Below are 21,180 nucleotides of genomic sequence, written 5' to 3' on the forward strand. Positions count from 1 at the left end.
TTCAAAAGTTATTTGAATATTGTTAGTCAGATTGTTACCGGATTTTCGAGCACAATTACTGCCACAGATGTTGACTAAAATTGTGAAGGACCTTCTGCGCTAATGACTTATATCAGGTAGGGGTAAGGATAAGGATGGTGTAGATTTAAGACGAATTTGCTCATTTCATTCAGAAAAACTTCTTTTAGTCCGAAAAATTATCATCATGGCCGCATTTGACCTCGCGGGATTACGGTAAGCAGTTATAATGCGGCTTGCTTAAATGACTACTTTGGTTATCATTTATCAAATCTCTCGTAGATTAGCAAAATTTATCCGCAATACATACAACATGTGCCAAGGCATGTGCTATCAAAGCATTCATAGCCTCATTTCACCACATGGCCCTCCTGCTTCCGATGTCGATTCCGACCACTTCAAAGTTGGATATTATTGACCCATCAAAGTACCTCCAATCCACTGACAGACCCATTCTTATGTTGTATCTTTCTTGATCCGAAATCCGTTTTCGATCATCGACCGATCCACTTCAGAGTTGGATTTTCTTGTTCCAACCATTTGATATTAGTAAATGATTTGTCACGATTCTCAAATCTCTTTTCTCTGTGTAGTGGCATGTTCGTTAGTTCATTCCACTAAGAGCAAGAAAAGCCGTTAGGACACTATGAGCTGTAAGTAAATAACTTAACAATGTTCCAACAGATTCCGTACGAGGATCCATTAATGCCCACGACTCTGCCAAGTTCCTAACATATCTTCCATATTTTGCAAATTAGTGCAAAAGCTCACATTATTTAAAACTGTCCAGGGACATGCCGCCTAATATACTGCTTGTTAAATGAAGCATCTTTAATCCACTAAACTTTTAATCTTATTGTTCTACAAGATGAGCCAACATAGAGAAGAAAATCTCGTAATAAAAATTTATAAAACTTTTAAGGTGGGATTTGAAATTGTTATTGGAGTGTAAAATATTGCAAATTTGTCCTTAGAAAAAGTAAGGGCGCCCAAAAAGATTTCGCCAAGGGCGCCTGGAGTCCACGCTACGACTCTGATGATCATATTTTCCCTTTTTCCGCCATCTTTATATTGAAAAATCGTTCAATCGGTGCATAAACGTGGGAAGTTCGTTCCGTCATTCAATAACTCCCGGATTGACCCTGAGCTTAGATTAAATTAAATAACAACTTTCAATGTGTTGTTTAGCGCATCTTTAGGCGAATCCAGCGCACTTTTTTCCGAAGTTGGGAAAGTTGCCTGTATCTGGAGAAAAATCCTACTTCTGTTGATGTTGTGTGTGTGTGTGTGTACAAACTAACCCCCACTGTCTAGCAGTGATGTTATGGAAGAAAGCTGTCTGTTAAAACAGTCAGATTTAATCCGGGAGTTAGAAAGTGCTAGCTCTACTGCAGCTCCAGTGACCCATTTCAGAGTGCCTGGTATTTCATGTCCACTCCGAGGTCACTATCACTAACAGTAAGCCCCGCATAAATACATTCAGATATCAAATGGATATATGCAATATATTTATACTTCCGGGATCAAGATTTATATCCATGATACATCATAAACATACATCATTGAACTCAGACCGTATTTAGTAGGTCATACACTAGTTTCATATGTGACAATATTTTGAATTAGCAGATATATAGTAGTAGTAGTCTGTTGATGTAGGCCTTAAATAAATAAATAAATAAATAAACAATAAATCCATTAAATCGTGCTATCTGTTGTTGAGTTGCCTTAGGTATTGCGAAAGTGTGTCGGTAAAGGGACATTTTTAGTGAATAACAGATTTTCGCCATCCATCTTGCATTATGGAAAGCATCGGGCTAATTTTTTAATGTTTTTCAACTTTCCCTCCCAAAAATATAAGCGTAAGCTAAATGACTTGATGATAATCTTCGCGGTGATGTTGTTCTTTTGGTTGTCGCTCAAAACAATCCAATAGTCACCCTTTCGTTGTCTGTTATTGATGATTAAACGAATACATCATTCACACCAGAATGGTATGAGCTTTTTTTAAGCGGTACCATTGTGTCTGAAACCGTTTAAAAATCTCAAAATTCGGAGATTGTGCTGATTCAAATTGTAGTACCTTGAATGCCTTATCTTGCGAATATCTATGAACTGCCATATATAAAGCCAGTAATCATGCGGGACGACCAAGCCAAAGGATGCTACTGAATATCTTTCACCATTCGTGGATGAACTTCTAACTGTTCTAGAATCCGGAGTCTTCATTAATGAGCATAATCCGGGCTTTCATTTGTGACACACCTGCTCGAGCTTTCACTAAGTGCGTAACAAACTTCAATGTATGGGTGCCTCAAGTGTACAACAAAGGGAAAGTATTCCCATGAAACACGATGCATGACATTTCCTGAAACACATGCTAAATTACGAACTGATCAAATGTTTAGACAATTTGAGTATCCAGAACATCAACGTGCTATTTCACCATTAACAAAACTGCCAATTGACAAGATAGAGGACGTGATTGTGGCAGATTCGTTGCATTTATTGGAGTTAGGTATTATGAGGAAACTAATGAATTCCTGGCGTACCGGGTCAATGACTAAACGAGCCAAACGGAGTATTCACGGAAAACAGCAGATCTCTTTGAGACAATATAACTCACGAACGGGTGGACCAATTTACAAGATTCTCTCAGAATTGATTCGTCTTTGGGATCAGCTGTGTTCGTACATACTAATAGCTGATCAATTTGCCAGGAAAGTTGAGAAGTTGTTGAAATGCAACGGCTTTATGAGTTCTGAAGAAAGCCATCAAGCTCGAACTGAAATCGATCTAGAGTGCGACGCCTCAATCAATTAAATGATTGACAGATCAAAGACATCGGGCAGGTTCGCCTAGTATAAGATAATTTCGTCAATAATCTCTTTGCAATTCAAATTGTAATTGCTAACCAGATAAATGTAGAATCGCCTACATCAAGCTGCCTGTTGCTTAGAAGCAGTAAATAATTAATGTAAAGATAGAATGGTGTTCATTTCTACCCGTTCATGGATGCTTTACACGGTCCCTATTCTCATGCTGGTCTCATAAAGGTAAGAATGTCAGAACAAGGACGTGTTTTTTTGCTCGCGCATTTTTTCCAAGTGTTTTTTCTCGTTCGTTCACTGTTTACGTTTTCGCTTCGTCGCGTTGGCGCCAACTGATCGCTAATGGCTCGTTTACATATTCGTTAGTTCTAGCGGATATGCACTATTCGACAATACTAGCGCTATATTAGCACAATGTAAACGCTTATTAGCGAGGACAATTCCTGCTTTACATTGGGCTAATATCGCGCTAGTATTGTCGGATAGGTGCATTGTCCGCCAGAACTAGCGAATATGTAAACGGGCCAATAAGGGGCTGAAATGTACTTTTCGGCTCTGCAGCGAGGGCGTGAACCAGGATATCGCGACCAGGTTTACTCTGATCTATCTGGAGCACGGCTCCACTACCTGGAAGGACCTGAAGCTGGTTGGCATTATAAATTACACCGTCGTTGACTGGGAGCGATATCGGCCAGTGCACCGCGATGTCACGCAATGCACCAACTGCTTCAATTTCGGGCACGGCACCAGGAACAGCCGCGCTGCAACAAGTGTGGCGAACCCCATCCGACTGACGAGTGCTACAAAATGGAGGTGGCCAATCCCAAGTGGTGGTGTAGCCATCGCTCTTCGCTACAACATCAATTGTCTCTGCTCCCAAACTTCCAGCTCAGTGTCATCGAGGCCATCGGTGTCGAAGTGACTACTTCGGTCGGCACAATCGCGCTCATCGCGGCGTACTGTCCAACGCAAGCCAAAGCCGGCGATGGATCATCGGCTGCCCTTCGGAGGGACATCGTCAAGCTTACGCGGAGGCAAGGCCAGTATATCATTGCCGGCGACCTAAATGCCAAACATCAAGCCTGGGGCAACAGTCGCGGCAATCGAAACGGCACCATCTGGAGCAACGACATGGAGGAAGGCCACTACACGATCTTGAGCCCGGATTCCCCCACTCGGCTGAGTCGGTCCGGTGTCCACGCAACCCTCGACCTCTACATAACAAACATGAACGACCACGTCTCGCAGCCGGTCGTCTACCAGGAGCTCAGCTCGGATCACTATCCGGTGGTGGCGGAAGTGGGCTCCTCGGTCAATCGGCACCAGCAGTTACGGCGAAACTACCATCGAGTGAACTGGCAGCGGTTCCAGCAATGCGTCGACAACACCATTAATTACGAGGTGCGTCCGGAGACGACCGCCAACTGTGCGCCATCGATGAGGCAATCTCGGTGGCCAGAGAGCAGCATGTCCCGACGGCTCGGCAGGTAAGCAACTCCTTAACCATCGATACACTAACCAAAGATTTGATTCGATTGCGGAATGTCACTCGCAGGCAGTTTCAGCGTGCTGGACTGCCTGAGCTTAAGGCACGCTGCAATCGAATCACAAAAAATATCAAGGCCAGAATGGTGGACCTCAAAAATAACGACTTCTCGAATAAGATCCGCACTCTCCCAGATTATGCTAAGCCGTTCTGGGAAATGACCAAAATTCTAAAATCCAAGCCTCGGCCCATTCCACCTTTGATCCCACTAGACAATAATGGCTCTAAGGATCGCTTGATAACTCCTGCAGAGAAGGTCGCTGAAATAGGTCGTCACTTCGTCAGCTCACACAATCTTGGGCAGAACATCGTCAGTCCACACGAAGCAGCCGTCACCGAGCATGCTAACAACATCCATTTGATTCCCAACGACTTGTCGGAGGAGTTAAAGATCTCAGCTGGCGAATTGACGGCCTATATCAAATCATCGAAGAATATGAAGGCCCCAGGCTTCGACAGCATCCTGAATCTCGAGCTCAAACACATGAGTGCTCCGTTCTTTGAGCACCTCTCGCTGATCTTTAATCAGTGTCTCCGGCTCAGCTACTTCCCATCGTCCTGGAAGTCAGCGAAAGTCATCCCCATCCGGAAGCCTGGGAAGGATCCTTCCTCCCCCAGAATTTATCGTCTCATCAGCCTTCTCTCAGGGTTATCCAAGCTATTCATCACTGAGGAACAGTTTGGTTTCCGACGCGGTCGGTCAACTGTACACCAACGTCCTCAGACGGAACAAGTTTGTCTCAAAAACATCCGCCATGGCCTTACTCGATGTCGAGGAGGCATTTGACAATATGTGGCATGATGGCCTGGTGTACAAACTACAACGCTACAATCTTCCCAGCTGCCTGGTGAAAATCATCAACAATTACCTGTCGGCAAGGACATTCCGGGTCTCAATCAGCGGAGCGAGTTCCAATGCGCACAACATCGTCGCAGGCGTCCCCCAGGACAGTATCCTCGGGCCCGTGCTTTTTAATCTGTTCACCTCCGACATGCCAGAACCTCCAGAAGGTGGCATTCTGTCTCTGTTCGCAGATGACACCTCCATCGTCTACAACGGTAGAGTGATCAGAGCGCTAATGGCAAAACTCCAACGAGGCCTGGATGCCCTGACAGAGTACCTCACCAGCTGGAAGATCTGTATCAACGCGGCGAACTTCAACGGGTCCAAAACAAATTCCTGAGGATGATCCTCAACACCCCTCCCAGGACAAGAACATCCGAAGTCCACCGTCTGGCCGGGATAAAGACCTTACAAGAACGCTTTGGTGAGTGTAAAGAAAAGTTTAGGGTCCGTTGCTTGCACTCGGACCAAGAAGCTAAGCGCTAGTTCCAATCTAGGTTATCAAATTTTTATTGTAAATATTAGTGTACATAGTAGTTAAGTTATCAAATTTAAAAAAACACACTAGCGCCTCCTAAAGGCCGTCGTAATATATTATATTTTAAAACTCAGATAACAATATAAAAAAATCAAATCGAAGCTGACGGCACGGCAAATGCTGGGTAAAGCGTACCATTGGTACTTCGCGTACCTGAAGGAATAAAATAGACCCACAGAGAATAGACCCCATCTCGCGGTCCTTAGTTTACTCCAGCAACTCCTATCCCTACCTCCTCGCGGTGCAGGCCGGGATACGAGAAACCTTAGAGAAGATCGGGTAACCAACCCCGGTGGGAACTATGGTCGTATGCTGACAGGAAGGGGGGGTTGCTTCTTCCGGAGGTGCAAATCTTATTGAGTGTCGCATGTAAAGGCGCGTGATCGGGTGGTGACCGATCAACGAGAGAATGTGCAGGTTGAGGATCAAAGGCCGGTTCTTCAACTTCAGCATAATCAACGTCCATAGCCCACACTCCGGAAGCACTGATGGTGATAAGGACGCATTCTACGCGCAGCTGGAACGTGAGTACGATAGCTGCCCAAGCCACGACGTCAAAATCATCATAGGATATTTGAACGCTCAGGTTGGCCAAGAGGAGGAGTTTAGAGCGACTATTGGGAAGTTCAGCGCACACCGGCTGACGAACGAAACGGCCTACGACTAATTGATTTCGCTGCCTCCAAGAATATGGCCATTCGCAGCACCTACTTCCAACACAGCCTCCCGTATCGGTACACCTGGAGATCACCACTGCAGACAGAATCACAAATCGACCACGTTCTGATTGATGGACGGCACTTCTCCGACATTATCGACGTCAGGAAATATCGTGGCGCTAACATCGACTCTGACCATTATCTGGTGATGGTTAAACTGCGCCCAAAACTATCCGTCATCAACAATGTCCGGTACCGACGACCGCCGAGGTACGACCTAGAGCGACTGAAGCAACCTGCTGTGGCCAGCGCATACGCGAAGCATCTAGAGCCAGCGTTGTCGGAAGATGGTGAGCTCGATGAGACCCTCTTGGAGACTGCTGGAATACAGTAAAAGCAGCAATTAACGACGCAGCGGAGAACAACGTCGGGTATATGGAACGAAGTCGACGGAACGATTGGTTCGTCGAAGAGTGCAGACAGATTCTGGAGGAGAAGGGACGCACTGCAGGCGGTCGCGCTGCAGCAAGGTAGCCGGCAGAACGTGGAACGTTATAGACTGAAGCGGAGATAGCAGATTCACCTTTTTCAGGAGAAGAAACGCCGCCTGGAAGAAGCGGAGTGCAAGGAGATGGAACAGCTGTGCTGTTATTAAGAAACACGCAAGTTCTAATAAGGATGGGAGCATCTTGACGGACGAACGTGTGGTAATCGAAAGGTGGAAGCAGCACTACGAGGAACATTTGAATGGCGCTGAGAGTACAGGCAGTGAAAGTCAATGCAGCGGAGGAGATGACAACGTCAGTTCAGCGGACGATGGAAGCCAACCAGCCCCCACCTTGGGGAAGTTAAGGATGCCATCCAACAGCTAAAGACCAATAAAGCAGCTGGTAAGGATGGTATCGGAGCTAAGCTTAATCAAGATGGGCCCGGCAAAGCTAGCCACTGGCCTGCACAAATTGATAGTCAGAATCTGGGAAACTGAACAGCTACCGGAGGAGTGGAAGAAAGGGGTCATATGCCCCATCTACAAGAAAGGCGACTAGCTGGAGGTGAGAACTTTCGAACGATCACCATCCTTAATGCCGCCTACAAAGTGATATCCCAGATCATCTTCCGTCGTCTGTCACCATTAGTGACTGAGTTCGTGGGAAGTTATCAAGTCGGCTTCGTTGACGGCCGCTCGACAACAGACTAGATCTTTACTGTACGCAAATCCTTCAAAAATGCCGTGAATACCAGGTCCCAACGCATCATCTGTTCGTTGATTCCAAGGCGGCATACGACAGTATAGACCGCGTAGAGCTATGGAAAATTATGGACGAAAACAGCTTCCCTGGGAAGCTTACCAGACTGATCAAAGCAACGGTGGATGGTGTGCAAAACTGTGTGGAGATTTCGTGAACACTCCAGTTCGTTCGAATCGCGCCGGGGACTAAGACAAGGTGATGGACTTTCGTGCCTGTTGTTCAACATTGCGCTAGAAGGTGCAGGGTAGAAAAAATTTCACAGTCAATGCAGTGAAAAACATGGATCTCAGTAAAATCTGCTGTCGCCTTCATCGCCGCCGTGGTGAGTGCGACTGGGTGCAGCCGAAAAATCATTTCCAACACCGACTATTAAATTTCGCATTCAGCCACTCACAAGTCGCTCTGACATGCTGCTCAGTTCGCGCCTTACCGTATGACTGTGAGTGGCCCATTTAAACGCGTGGTGAATTTTTTCAATTTGCTGGGTGAATGTGTACATTTTGCTGTGGTACATTTCATCTTCGCGGCGCTGTGGGTGATGTGAGTTCTTTGTTTACTTTTCTGCCTCTCCGGGAATGTGAGGTTGATTTCAAAGCAGGAAGAAAATAAAAAAATGATATAAAAAAACATCACCTTCATCCAGTGCTGCCGAATATTTACAACCCTGAGAAGGTGTCATGCGGAGAGCCGGGTGTAACAGCCGGGTACGATTTTCAACAGATCCAGTCAATTTATTTGTTTCGCGGATGACATGAACATTGTCGGCAGAACATTTACAAAGGTGGCAGAATTGTACACCCGCCTGAAACGTGAAGCAACAAAAGTTGGACTGGTGGTGAATGCCTCAAAGACAAAGTACATGCTTGTGGGCGGAACAGAGCGCGACAGGGCCCGTCTGGGAAGCAGCGTTACGATAGACGGGGATACCTTCGAGGTGGTCGAGGAATTCGTCTACCTCGGATCCTTGCTAACGGCTGATAACAATGTCAGTCGTGAAATACGAAGGCGCATAATCTGTGGAAGTCGGGCCTACTACGGGCTCCAGATGAAACTGCGGTCAAAAAAGATTCGCCACCGCACCAAATGTGTCATGTACAAGACGCTAATAAGACCGGTTGTCCTCTACGGACATGAAACATGGACAATGCTCGAGGAGGACTTGCAAGCACTCGGAATATTCGAGAGACGGGTGCTAAGGACCATCTTTGGCGGTGTGCAAGAAGACGGTGTGTGGCGGCGAAGAATGAACCATGAGCTCGCCCAACTCTACGGCGAACCCAGTATCCAGAAGGTAGCTAAAGCCGGAAGGGTACGATGGGCAGGGCATGTTGCAAGAATGCCGGACAGCAACCCTGCAAAGATGGTGTTCACTTCCGATCCGGCAGGTACGAGACGACGTGGAGCGCAGCGAGCGAGATGGGCAGACCAGGTGCAGAACGACTTGGCGAGCGTAGGGCGTATTCGAGGATGGAGAGATGCGGCCTCGAACCGTGTATTGTGGCGTCAAATTGTTGATTCAGTGTTATCTGTTTAGATGTAGACTAAATAAATGAAATGAATTAGGTCTGTTTGACCAACGTAAGTCTTAGTTTTACTGTTTTCTGTATTAGGATCATGTAAAATTGTTGTTAGGGACAAATCGTACCACCAAGCGGCTTCCCGGATAAACGATTTGCTTTTAACTTCTAGCGCTGCCTTCATCAAAGTTTTCTTTGAAAAATTAGCATACATGCAACTTCCTGCAGGTTTCTTGTAATTTTGCGGCATGATAAAGGAATTCTGTAACATAAAATCAATGCCAGTTTGAATAAAAAATGTTTGAAAACTGAATCAGCAGTTTTTGGAAAATAAACTATCGTGTATCAGCTGCTGCAAGTCACCCCTCAGAGGGACAAATTTAAAAAAAAAATACCAACTAGATGCGTCTACGGATGACATAGGTCGATGTTTGGGTATATTTTTATTGTAAAAAAAAAACAAAAACTTGTGGAAAACCCAAGTGTTGCAAGTCACCCCGCTGTTGCAAGACACCCCGTTTGACGGTAATTTAAAAGTGAAGTTAGAAAATGCGCAATTTCTAATGCAGCAAAAAAAACTCATTTTATAATTTTATATTCAACTTTTTTCAATATCAATTCAAATAGTTCGAGTATTTTCATTTTCGCACGAGGCGAACGCTCTACTCTCGTGCAATTTTTTCTAATACTTAAAGGTAATTATTTATTATATTCATTTATTTAATCATTTCACACCTAACCCAAAATTCATGTCGGACAGCAGCGTCCGAACGACGTAAAAAATTCGTGGTACATTCTGGAAGTGGTTTTCTGGGGAATGTTAAAGAACCGTTCTCTGGTCCCAGGTTCTATGAAAATATCAAAGTTCAACACAAGAGTAATCACATGCCAGTTGAGCTTTTTCGGCATCAACATGAACGCAATTTACAAACCTCAAACGGATTCACCGATATGCCGTGCTGATCGGCATCCACCAAATTTTCGATTCCTCGTTTCGTTGCGTACAGGGCGGATATGCCGGTCACCAACGCGAAAGGTATGGCCACAGACAAACAGACATAACACTCGTCAAATTTCCATCGTTCACTGATTTACTGGTCAATTCAAATAATCATTAGTTGGCCAATCGGTCACTAGTAGCGCGCGCATCGGATTTGCTCGAGTTTGACATTTGCTCATTACCGCCATCTGGTTCGTGATTTGCCTAAATAACTGAAATCAACAGATGTCGTTAGTGTTTAAATGACGATGAATTTGATGAGTGAATATTTAATGTGTTATGTCTGTTTGTCTGTGGTATGGCCATTCCGCCGGTCGCGAATATACACCCAATTGATCCCGTGATACCGAGCAGTCCAACAAATGCATCCATATCCTGTTTATCAGCGTTTGATGCTCCCACTGCATAGCGCTCGATTCGTAGTTTGTTATGTATATTGAGGCTCAAATTTCCACGCTCCGGGTAGAACAGAGTCCCACGCGGGAACTTGTTTTCGTCCAGAAATTTGTTGAAGCTATCGTAAATTCTTCCAGCGACATCGACATACGAATATTCATTGGGAGAACAGTGGACTTTTATAAGTAACGTTTCGAAAAAAACTTCCGAGCCATCTTTTTTTACCACCAGTACCAGGGGAATCAACTGGAAGCGATAATTTCTCATCTGTTTTGTTATCTTCCGCAAGGCGTTTTGATTCTTACTTGAAAACATACAAATTTTTCCATCAAGGAGCTTTTCCTCCTGCTCATCTTTGAACTCTTGGAGTGGCATATTCATTGCTTGACCCAGTATGTTGATAACATCGATTTCTGATTTCGCAACAAAAGGACTATTCAATACTTGCAGTTTGATTTCATCATCGCGAAAGGAGAACCTTCGGAGTCGTTTCTCGGCCTCAACGCTCGCCATCTTTATCAGGATCTACCCGTCTCCGGTTACCACTCAAATTACGCCCAAAGAAGCGAAAAGTATCAAATGAATTCGTCTGCAAAGAACTGATTATTCAAAAAACCTTTTAAGGCATACAAATAAATGATAAAACTGCTTCTCAGAACTGTGTTGCTTTTTATAAGTACCTACCTGATAAGACTTAGCTAATCTAAAAATCGTGAAAATTACGACGATGACGAAGAGGTACTTGGAGAAAGGAAACCACAACACTTCTAGAGGTTTCCTTTATAAAAATTGCCGAACTGACCGAACCGACCGAGTCGCAGAACTTGGAATCCAACATCCAACGAATCCAAAATCCAACTAGGCTTTCAGCGATCGTATACGTACACGCACGTTTCACTCACACTTTTACTCGGTTTGTTTGCAACCACGAGCAGCTGTCATGGCACGGCAAAATCAAATGGGATTGTTTGCAGCCACGAACCTGCGTTCGTGTTGGTGAGAAATGTCGGCGAGACCCTAATGCTACGTTTAGACAAAGCAAGTGAATTGAGCAAGTCGCTTGAATCGAACGCGAATTGAACGTGTAAACACGTTAATTCAATTCACTTGAACGAAAAGAAAGTTGAACATGTTCAACTTTTGGCAAGTCAATTGAATTCAACCGAGCCGGTGACAAGCTCGGTGTCATCATCATCAATAGACATAGACCGCTGTCATCATTGAAATGCAGTATGAAAAAAAATTATAGCCCAGGACATCCTGGCTACGATCTGGCGATGGGCTAATGCTACGTTTAGACAAGGCAAGTGAATTGAGCAAGTCGCTTGAATCGAACGCGAACTGAACGTGTAAACACCTTAATTCAATTCACTTGAACGAAAAGAAAGTTGAACATGTTCAACTTTTGGCAAGTCAATTGAATTCAACTGAGTTGTTCAACTCACTTGCCCTGTCAAAACGTAGCATAAACAATATGATGTCAGTACCCTGAATTCAACTGAGTTGTTCAACTCACTTGCCTTGTCAAAACGTAGCATAACTGAGTGTCGGTCCTCTCTCCTCTGTCGGAAACAGGGATGCCAGAAGATATTTTCATATATGACATATATGTCTTCACAGTCGTTTAAAAATGTCTTCAAATGTCTTCAATATTAAAATAACGATTATTAGCGAGAAATTTCAAAATCCAATAGGTTTAAAAAATAAAAAAATAACCATCGGCGAAATAACCATCGAACTGTCAAATTTTAACTAAAAGTTAAACGAATCGGTGGAATGGTTCACAGCCTAATAGCCTATTCAGATTGGGCTATTTATGACTTTGTTAAGTGAGAGGGTATCCAATTATTACGAGGTGTTCAGACTGCAGCAAGATAATATATCTTGACGTTTCCATGTTTCCTCATTTGCACGCTAATACAGGGTTGAATTCAAGGAGAGTTTTAAAATTTAATTGGCGAAATCAAGCATTTGTGTGGCGACAATCGAACATTTTTTTCTGAGCAAAGTTTCTACGAAAAAAAAATATAAAAAAAAATATGAAAAGGGATTTTCGAAGAATATTTGAAGCTCTCATTAAGGATAATGAGCGAGGCTACATTCATTAGTTGGGTGCGCCGTTCTTCGGGGAATCAGACTATTCCACAATTTATTTTTAAGTTTAAAAAGTATTTTGATTCTGTACTACGATCGAACGGAGGTTTGATAGAAAAATTTAGATACTTTTGGGAATTCTCACAAATAAATAAAAAAAGGACGATTGGACCAATTTTCAAGAAATATTATCGAACCAAAATGTATTTGCACCAGTATCTCCTTGTATGAAGGGCAACTCAGCAATTTTTTTTTTCAAATATGGAAACTGAACCATTGCGTTCTACTCCACAATCAATGATACAGCTTCTAACAAAATCGAATCGTGTGAATGTGATATAATTTAAACTGGATTTTGGATGAATTAATGCATTACCAATCCATGTTTTATTTAAGGTTATTCTACTTTATATATACATCCCATTCAAATCGTACAGTTGTCTCACGTGAAAAATGTTGAAATCTAAAGTATATTAAGCCATTCAAGGAGCAAAATTGAAGCAATTTATGAAATCATGTTTATTCATCAAATATATTCGTTTTACAACCATTCCTACGTTTTAAATTGTCTTCCGCATTGGCCCTTGAACTTTGAAAATTTATTCGATTTGTTCTATTAAATCTAGGTTTAAGTTAAATACTTCATGTTAATTCTAGAGAGCATCTGTTTTTTAAACAATTCATGTTGAATAAGTGGAGAATAAATAATTATCATCATTATTTTCCATCAGGGGTCGTTCAACAATGATGTCACAGGTTTTAGGGGGGGAGGGGGTCTAAGATTTTGTGACACTGCATATACTAGGTATACAAAAAAGCGTGACAGAGGGGGGAGGGGGGGTCTAGAAATCTCAAAAAGTAGTGGACGTCATATTTGAATCGTCCCTCATATAAAATGCTTTCCACAAAACCATCACAATCTGAGTTATTCTTCAGCGCTCAGAAGATTTCCATCTAACATGCATTCGACCCTGCTGCGATAGAAAGAGCATGACTGTCAACTACGAAACGAAATGAAAACAGAGAGAATTTTCTCTCTGGCAAAGAGAGCGTGACGCTTGTCAGTTTTGTTTTGTTGAATTTCTCCCTGCATCCCAGTTAGAACGAAAGCTCTCGCGTAATAATTGTTCGTAATAAATTCTTCGTGACTTCGTGACTTAGCGGGTATCTTTTGACAGCGCAAAATGTATGGAATATTACGTAAATAATGACATCATAAAGCGTATTTACCCTGAAACGCCAATTATTATCCCGCATAATCATGAACCATATGTGGATTATTTCTCAAAACGTTCATGACTATAAATAACTTTACCTCTACTGTTCTGGCTGTTATTTATACTAAAGATACACCAACCTCACCATAAATGATATTCACAGTATGGTATGTTGTTATTGGCATACGGGTAATGGGCGGTTAAGTATAATTACCGTATAAAAAAGGGCATTTTTCAGTACATTAATTTCATAATACAACATGTGGTATGGTCCAGTTATAATCCGTGTTTGAGGTGAGAACAATATGAAATATAGTATGCAAATAGTAGAATTATATGACAAAAAATCGGCACACCGTATCCCTTACCTTACCTATAGTAAAAGGAAATTAGTTATCATTTTCTCTCACAAAAAAAGAATACAAGTGTTTGATACATCTTAGTTATTTATTTGTAAGATATATATTTTGATCTCCTTGAAAATAAAATATAAGCAAAGTAAAATTGAGCCAGCTTGTCTTTGCTTTTTCTTTGGGCATCCGGGAAGCTGCATGCAAGAGAATCCGAAATTTACCTACAAAACACGCAGGAGGAAAACCCTACACTATAAATATGCAGAGTACATATCTTATTAACAAAATACTTACCAATATCACGTTATTTTGGGACTAAGGGAGCTCTTCTTCCACACTTTTCGCAATCATAACTGTTGAGAATTGAAGAAAAATTTTGTTATTTAACACCATTTGAATGGATTACACAAATTTCATTACTTACCAATGATTTTAAGTACAAAAGTAAGTAGAAAGTTCAGCAAAACAACTGAACAAGGAACATTTTGATTCCACCGAACTAGTTTTGTCCAACGAAATCAACAACAGCTACACGGGAAAATAATTCTGTGGTCTTTTAAGCATCATTGCTGAACTAATATGTTAATCGCATATTTATCATTGGAAGATATAATTCTTAACTGTGATTCAACACCGGAACAAAACAAAACTAGATTTAGAAGATACATAATTATTTCACAGCCATATATCATGTTGTTGACATACCTTGTATAAATTATTTACAGTTTATTATTGTTTATTTCGAAAGAACGGAAGATAAGGCACTATAAATAAACAATAAAATATGACATTATTACATATGATACTATCGATGAAACATGCTGTATGGTATTGATTCTATGTCAACATATAGTTACATTGTACATCTATGATTACACAATTAGCTACAGTACTCCTTAATGCGAGTGAATAGTAGCAAGAATACTGTAGATGGTTTTCATTTATGCGGGATGTCATTAATGGCGTAATCTGAATAGGCTATAATAGTACGTTCAGATTATGAGCTATATCACTTGATATAGAGCATCTTGACATCAGTGTTTGTACATCTAGTTTTCACTGGAAATAATGCATATGGCATCTCATGTCAAGATTCGCTATATCAAGTGATATAGCTCATAATCTGAACGTACTATAAGTGTCTAAATAGTGTCGCCGTGACCAGTTAATATTCTGTCATCCGCTTCGTCCCTTAAAACATGGGTCCCAAAGAGTCAGGCTCGCAGCAGGTCTTACCAGTAGGACCAGCCGGCAGTGTTGTGGCATTGTGACGCGCTGTAGAAAAGTCTTACACCAACATACTTGTGTAGTTGATTATCAGTCATTCACGAATGCCAACCCACGTGTAGCAGCTAAATGTAAAAAAAAAGTTGGGAGAATAAATATCTACGATTTTATTAGAGATTTTCACCGACCGTAACACCAATCTCGCATAAGGTTCCATGGCTTGAACGCTTGAACGCACAATAAGTGCACAGATTGGAGGATGCATTTCCGTGGAAAGATGGTGGGACTGAAGTATCACTATAGCTGTTGGGTACCATAGAGTGGTCCAAGACGAATACACCACTAGGTGTTCCAATCTGCCAAATTCACGATTCAGCCATCTTGGATTTTAGTATGGGAGAGCCAGCCGGTTTGTTTATGTTTTGCACCGAAAATGAATTTTTCACCCCCGCCTTCTTCTCGTCCATAAATTGAGCACATTGAGACACCTAGCTGTGTATTCATCTTGGAGTGGTCAACGTTTGCGGTTTGCGGGCAAGTTCTCTAGAATGAGAAATTATTATTCTGGGTGAATATATGAGACAGGTTGAACTCCATGAAGATACCACATTTTTCAGACCATGGATGTTACGCTTTTGAGATTGGAGATCAAATATAAGACCTTTGTAATTAATATGTTTCTTGGAGGTTCTACACTGAGATCAAACTACCATTATATTTTATATGCGTGAATCACATAAAATAGATTCGACTGACTTCATTCCGAATTTATGTGCAGCATTCATAATTTATTAATCATCAACGATATTTAATACTTAATCATATACAATATAAAGGTAATTTATTTATATTCTACTGGACCTAACAATGAATTTTATGTGCAATGATCCATAGTTAAGAACTATTAATACTAGCATATAAAATTCAAGAACAAATACAATACTTTCTTTCTTTACAACATGGTGGACTGTTGGCTGGAATATTCTTCTCGCTACTAAATAATGTAAGTAAAATCAATTTGTTAAACAGAATTCCTTCTCATAAATTTTCTTTTCCAGATCCGTACGATTTCCTGCCATTAATGTGTGCATGAACGAAGAGCCGCGACGCATCGTAAACGCGGAAAAATTTCCGCTGTGCCAGCGAGTGTGCCAGAATTTTTCACCAGCAGATCGACAACAGTCGCCGGCGGCGGACAAGAGTTGTTTCGTCATCAATAGCGGAATTATTCATTACCGTTATTCGCCATAACTTCCGTAGCAACTTTGCAGGCGGTGATTGATTATGTATTTTATAGCAATAATAGTTGATGGCGTTCATTTTGTTTCTAAATTATATTATTTTGCAGGCGTTGTGAACAGGTTAGCCATGAGTGGCGCATACACAAACTACGTAAGCAGGGGCTCAACCCAAGCTTACGGACCATCAAACTTCTCAAGGTGGCAAATACAAAACGCGTTGCGAGCCGCGGGTGCGGATCGAAAATGTCTATTTGCAAATTAAACCTGTCGACGAAGGCAAGCAACTTTTGTTACTGTTTGTAACTGTTGCTATTCCCAATATCTGAAAACGGTTTGTATAGAAAATAACTTTGAGCATCGCAACCATAATACGTTTTCTATGAGACAATAAACAATATCAAATAAAAATATATTATGTTGGTTTTATTCAAATTTGAATTTATGATTCGAACAAAACTTGAAATATTCCATTTGGTTTATGAAGCAGCCCACACGAATAACATTTGCAGCTGCATTTAAAATATAATGGGAAAGCCAATGAAATCCTATTGTATGTGCATTTATTTTACGGGTGCGCTGCACATAAAATTAATCAGTTCCTAAATTTCAAGTTTTATGTGCAAGACCAATAAAAATTATTTGCAAAGCTTGATTGCAAAAATATATGTGCGTTGCACATATAATTTAGATGGGAAATAAGCTCAGTGTACACACTTAACCGACAATTTTTTTTCTCATTTAACATTTAACATTTAACATTTATTTAGTAGTAATTGTCATCTGACATCTGATGTCTCAATGACTACAAGGGTAAAACTTATCACTGAATCTAACAAGCATACACATAATACATAATCATAATACACAAGAATTAATCACTACAGTAAAACAGAACTTAACAAACTACGTTTGTGTCAAACGGTGTCTCGAAAGTGTGTTGTGAAAACTCGCTGTAGATTTGCTGGCGATAGATTAAAATCAAAGAGGTGGAACACTGCGTTGAAATTGATGACATATATCGAACTGGATCATGCTGACCATATCGACTGTTTCGAGCACCAAGCTGAATGAAGTCCCTTCTCCTCAGCGGACGCATAGGAGAGAACAAATTCATCTTACTAAGTATTGCTGGAGAGTCAAAAGCACCATTGAGGATTTTCGCTACGAACATGGCCTGTGCCACACGGCGTCGAACATTTAAAGTATCCAGCCCAAGCAGCCGACAGCGGTTTTCATATGGAGTGAAATGTTGACCATCACGCCAAGGAAGATTGCGCAAAGCAAAGCGCACGAACTTTTTTTGCACAGATTCGATCCTCGAGATCCAGGTGGCTTGATAAGGGCACCACACAGTGACAGCAAACTCCAGTGTTGATCGTACAAGCGCACAATAGAGCGATCGCAGGCAGTATGGGTCACGAAATCCTTTGGCGATTTTCATTATGAAGCCAAGTTGTCGGTTTGCCTTAGAAATCACGTAATCGTAGTGGAAACGGAAGGTTAGTGCGTCGTCAAGTATAACTCCAAGATCCCTGATTTGTTGCACTTCGCTCAAGAGCTGTCCCAGCCAGCATGTAATTGTAAATAATAGGTTTTCGTTTTCTGCTGAACGTTATTGTCTGACATTTATGGATACTGAGTGACAAATGGTTTCGCTCGCACCACCCCTCTAAACGGGATAAAAGTATTTGTAGTTTAATGCAGTCCTCAAGACTATTGACGACAATGTATATCTTTGCATCGTCAGCATAGAGTAGCCTCACTCCAGGTGGTAGCACCAGTGTCACATCGTTGACAAATATTGAAAACAATAATGGTCCCAGATTACTCCCTTGTGGTACCCCAGATGGAGTAACGAAAGGATCCGAAAAAGATGATCCGACTTTCACACGCAATTTTCTATCCGTCAGGTAGGATCTAAACCAATCCACGCACGCAGAGGAAACGCCCAACTTCTCCAGTTTACTAAGTAGAATACCATGATCAACACGGTCAAAAGCAGCTTTGAGATCTATATATACAGCATCCACTTGCCGCCCGTTATCAAGAGCCTCAATGCAAGTTGTTGTGAATTCTGTCAAGTTGGTCGCGACCGATCTCTTAGGGAAAAATCCATGCTGGTCCGTTGAGATGTACTGCTTGCAGCAAGTGAAGAGCGTGTCGTTCACTATGATTTCGAAAACTTTCGAACAAGCGGAGAGAGTGGTTATTCCACGATAGTTGCTCACATCGCATTTGTTCCCTCTCTTGTGTACTGGGAAAAGGTATGACGATTTCCAGCGCATGGGAAACTTTCTGGTTCGAAGCGAGAGATTGAAGATTTTTGCTAACGGTTTGATAAAAGCACTTGAACACCGGCGCAGCAAAGCAGCGGGTATCCCGTCCGGCCCAGCACGGAAAGAAAATTTCAGTTTCCGAATCGCCCGGCACACATTTTCATCACTGATGGGAAAGATGTCTAAATCCAGTACATCACGAGGAGCGTCGCGAGAAGCCTCAACGGCATGAGAGAGCGGAGCTGCGAAATCGTTGAAGGAGGTCTTGAACTGTGTAGCAAAGAGCTCGCATTTGTCAGCGGGAGTGTCAGCAGAGACACCATTCAGTTGCATTGACGTAGGAAGACCATCTTCGTTCCGTTTGGACCTAACAAATTTCCAGAATTGCTTGGGATTTAGACGCAGATTTCGTTGTGTGCGGCTGATGTATCGGGAATACAAAAATTATAACTTCTGTATACACTGCTGGCACTATTGGACTGTTGCTTGTTGTACGTGGAACGATAATTGCAGTATCTACGAAGTGCAGAAGAACGGCGCCGTTTAAGTATTCGTAATCTGTGGTTGGACCACGCAGGCTTCCGTGCAGGTCCTACAATCGGAACATGAATAGCAAATGCACGAACGATACTGTCGGTGAAAAGTCCACGGCATCGTCGACGTTATCGAAAGAATTGATGCAATCCCAATCAACTGCAAGTAGCATTTCATTCAGTGCAGAGTAATCTGCTTTTCGGAAGTTATAACTGCTCGAATCATGTCCAGACTCAAAGGTAATGGGCGGCACGTACGACACCTCCAAGGTAAGCGGAGGATGGTTGACATCTACAAGTGTCAGCGGCTCAACAGCAGGGTGTATTGTGCAACTTGGCAACACTGCATCATTAACCAGTACCAGATCAAGTACACGACCATTTGAGTTAACAATGGGATTGATCTGGGTCAATCCATGAAAGTTGAATCCGTCCAACAATACGCAACTGGATTCTGATAGACGAGAGCGTATCAAGTCTACTGATGGGTAGGAATTTTCACCCGAACACCACCGAATAGCAGATTGATTGTAGTCACCGAGAAGCAAGACCTTGTCGCTAGCTCTGAGAGTAGAAGTAACCGTTTCGATAGAATCTAGATGGCGTTGAATATCATCAAGATTGTTCATACGATCAGGTGGCAAGTACACAACCCCAATGCTGATAATGAAACCGGTCATATTGACACGAACCCACAACTGTTCAAGGGTATCACTGACGACAGCGGATTCACGAACACAATTGAACTTTGCCAAAACTGCAATGAGTACACCACCACCACGGGTTTTACGGCTATTCCGAGGATTGCGATCAGTTCTGAACACCGAGTAGTGGTTTCCAAAAGCTGTGCTGAATGTATGACGTCATCCAGCCAAGTTTCGGTTAATACAACGACATCGTAATCTTCTTCGCATACCGCCAAAAGAAGTCATCGATTTTGGTACGAAGCCCGCGAACATTCTGATAGTAGATACGCAGACCACTGTTTTCGTTGCTTGATGCTCGTTGTTGGTAGGTCCCTTCACCTGCCAGACCTTCCACAAGGTTGGGGGCAAATGTGCGTACCGGTGTACGATCGAGAGGATATTCTGGTGAGTGAGGCGTTGCTGCGCGTGGGCTGAAACACAGGACTCTTTTGGAGGATGGACCGAACGTATTGAGAGCGTACTTGCCTGATAATCGCTGTTGGAAGGTCCCCTCACCTGCCTCAAACACAGGGCCGGGACGGCTGATGATCGTAGGCTGGATGGGCTCGACTGTGATGAGCGGATAGGGACCTTCCACAAGGCTGGGGGCAAGTGTGCGTCCCGGTGTCCGATCGAGAGGATATTCAGATGAGAGAGACGTCGCTGAGCGTGGGCTGGAAACAGGTGGCTTTTTGGAGGATGGACCGAACGTATCGAAAGCGTACTTGCCTGATAATCGCTGTTGGAAGGTCCCTCACCTGCCTCAAACACAGGGCCGGGACGGCTGATGATCGCAGGCTGGATGGGCTCGACTGTGATGAGCGGATAGGGACCTTCCACAAGGCTGGGGGCAAGTGTGCGTCCCGGTGTCCGATCGAGAGGATATTCAGATGAGAGAGACGTCGCTGCGCGTAGGCTGGAAAATGGAGGCTTTTTGGAGGATGGACCGAACGT

At 42.7% G+C, this 21,180-nt stretch overlaps 1 protein-coding gene across 1 annotated transcript; it reads right to left on the reverse strand.

The window, feature by feature from the left end:
* Positions 1–10,005: 10,005 nt before the first annotated feature.
* Positions 10,006–11,116, reverse strand: LOC134223661 (uncharacterized). Its single transcript, XM_062702848.1, has 2 exons — positions 10,499–11,116; positions 10,006–10,238 (listed from the first exon to the last, which is right to left on the reverse strand). The coding sequence occupies exons 1-2, from the start codon at positions 11,110–11,112 to the stop codon at positions 10,112–10,114; spliced, it is 741 nt and encodes a 246-aa protein (XP_062558832.1). The 5' UTR covers positions 11,113–11,116; the 3' UTR covers positions 10,006–10,111.
* Positions 11,117–21,180: the final 10,064 nt, after the last annotated feature.

Source organism: Armigeres subalbatus, chromosome 3, assembly GCF_024139115.2.
Source record: "Armigeres subalbatus isolate Guangzhou_Male chromosome 3, GZ_Asu_2, whole genome shotgun sequence".
Taxonomy (NCBI): domain Eukaryota; kingdom Metazoa; phylum Arthropoda; class Insecta; order Diptera; family Culicidae; genus Armigeres; species Armigeres subalbatus.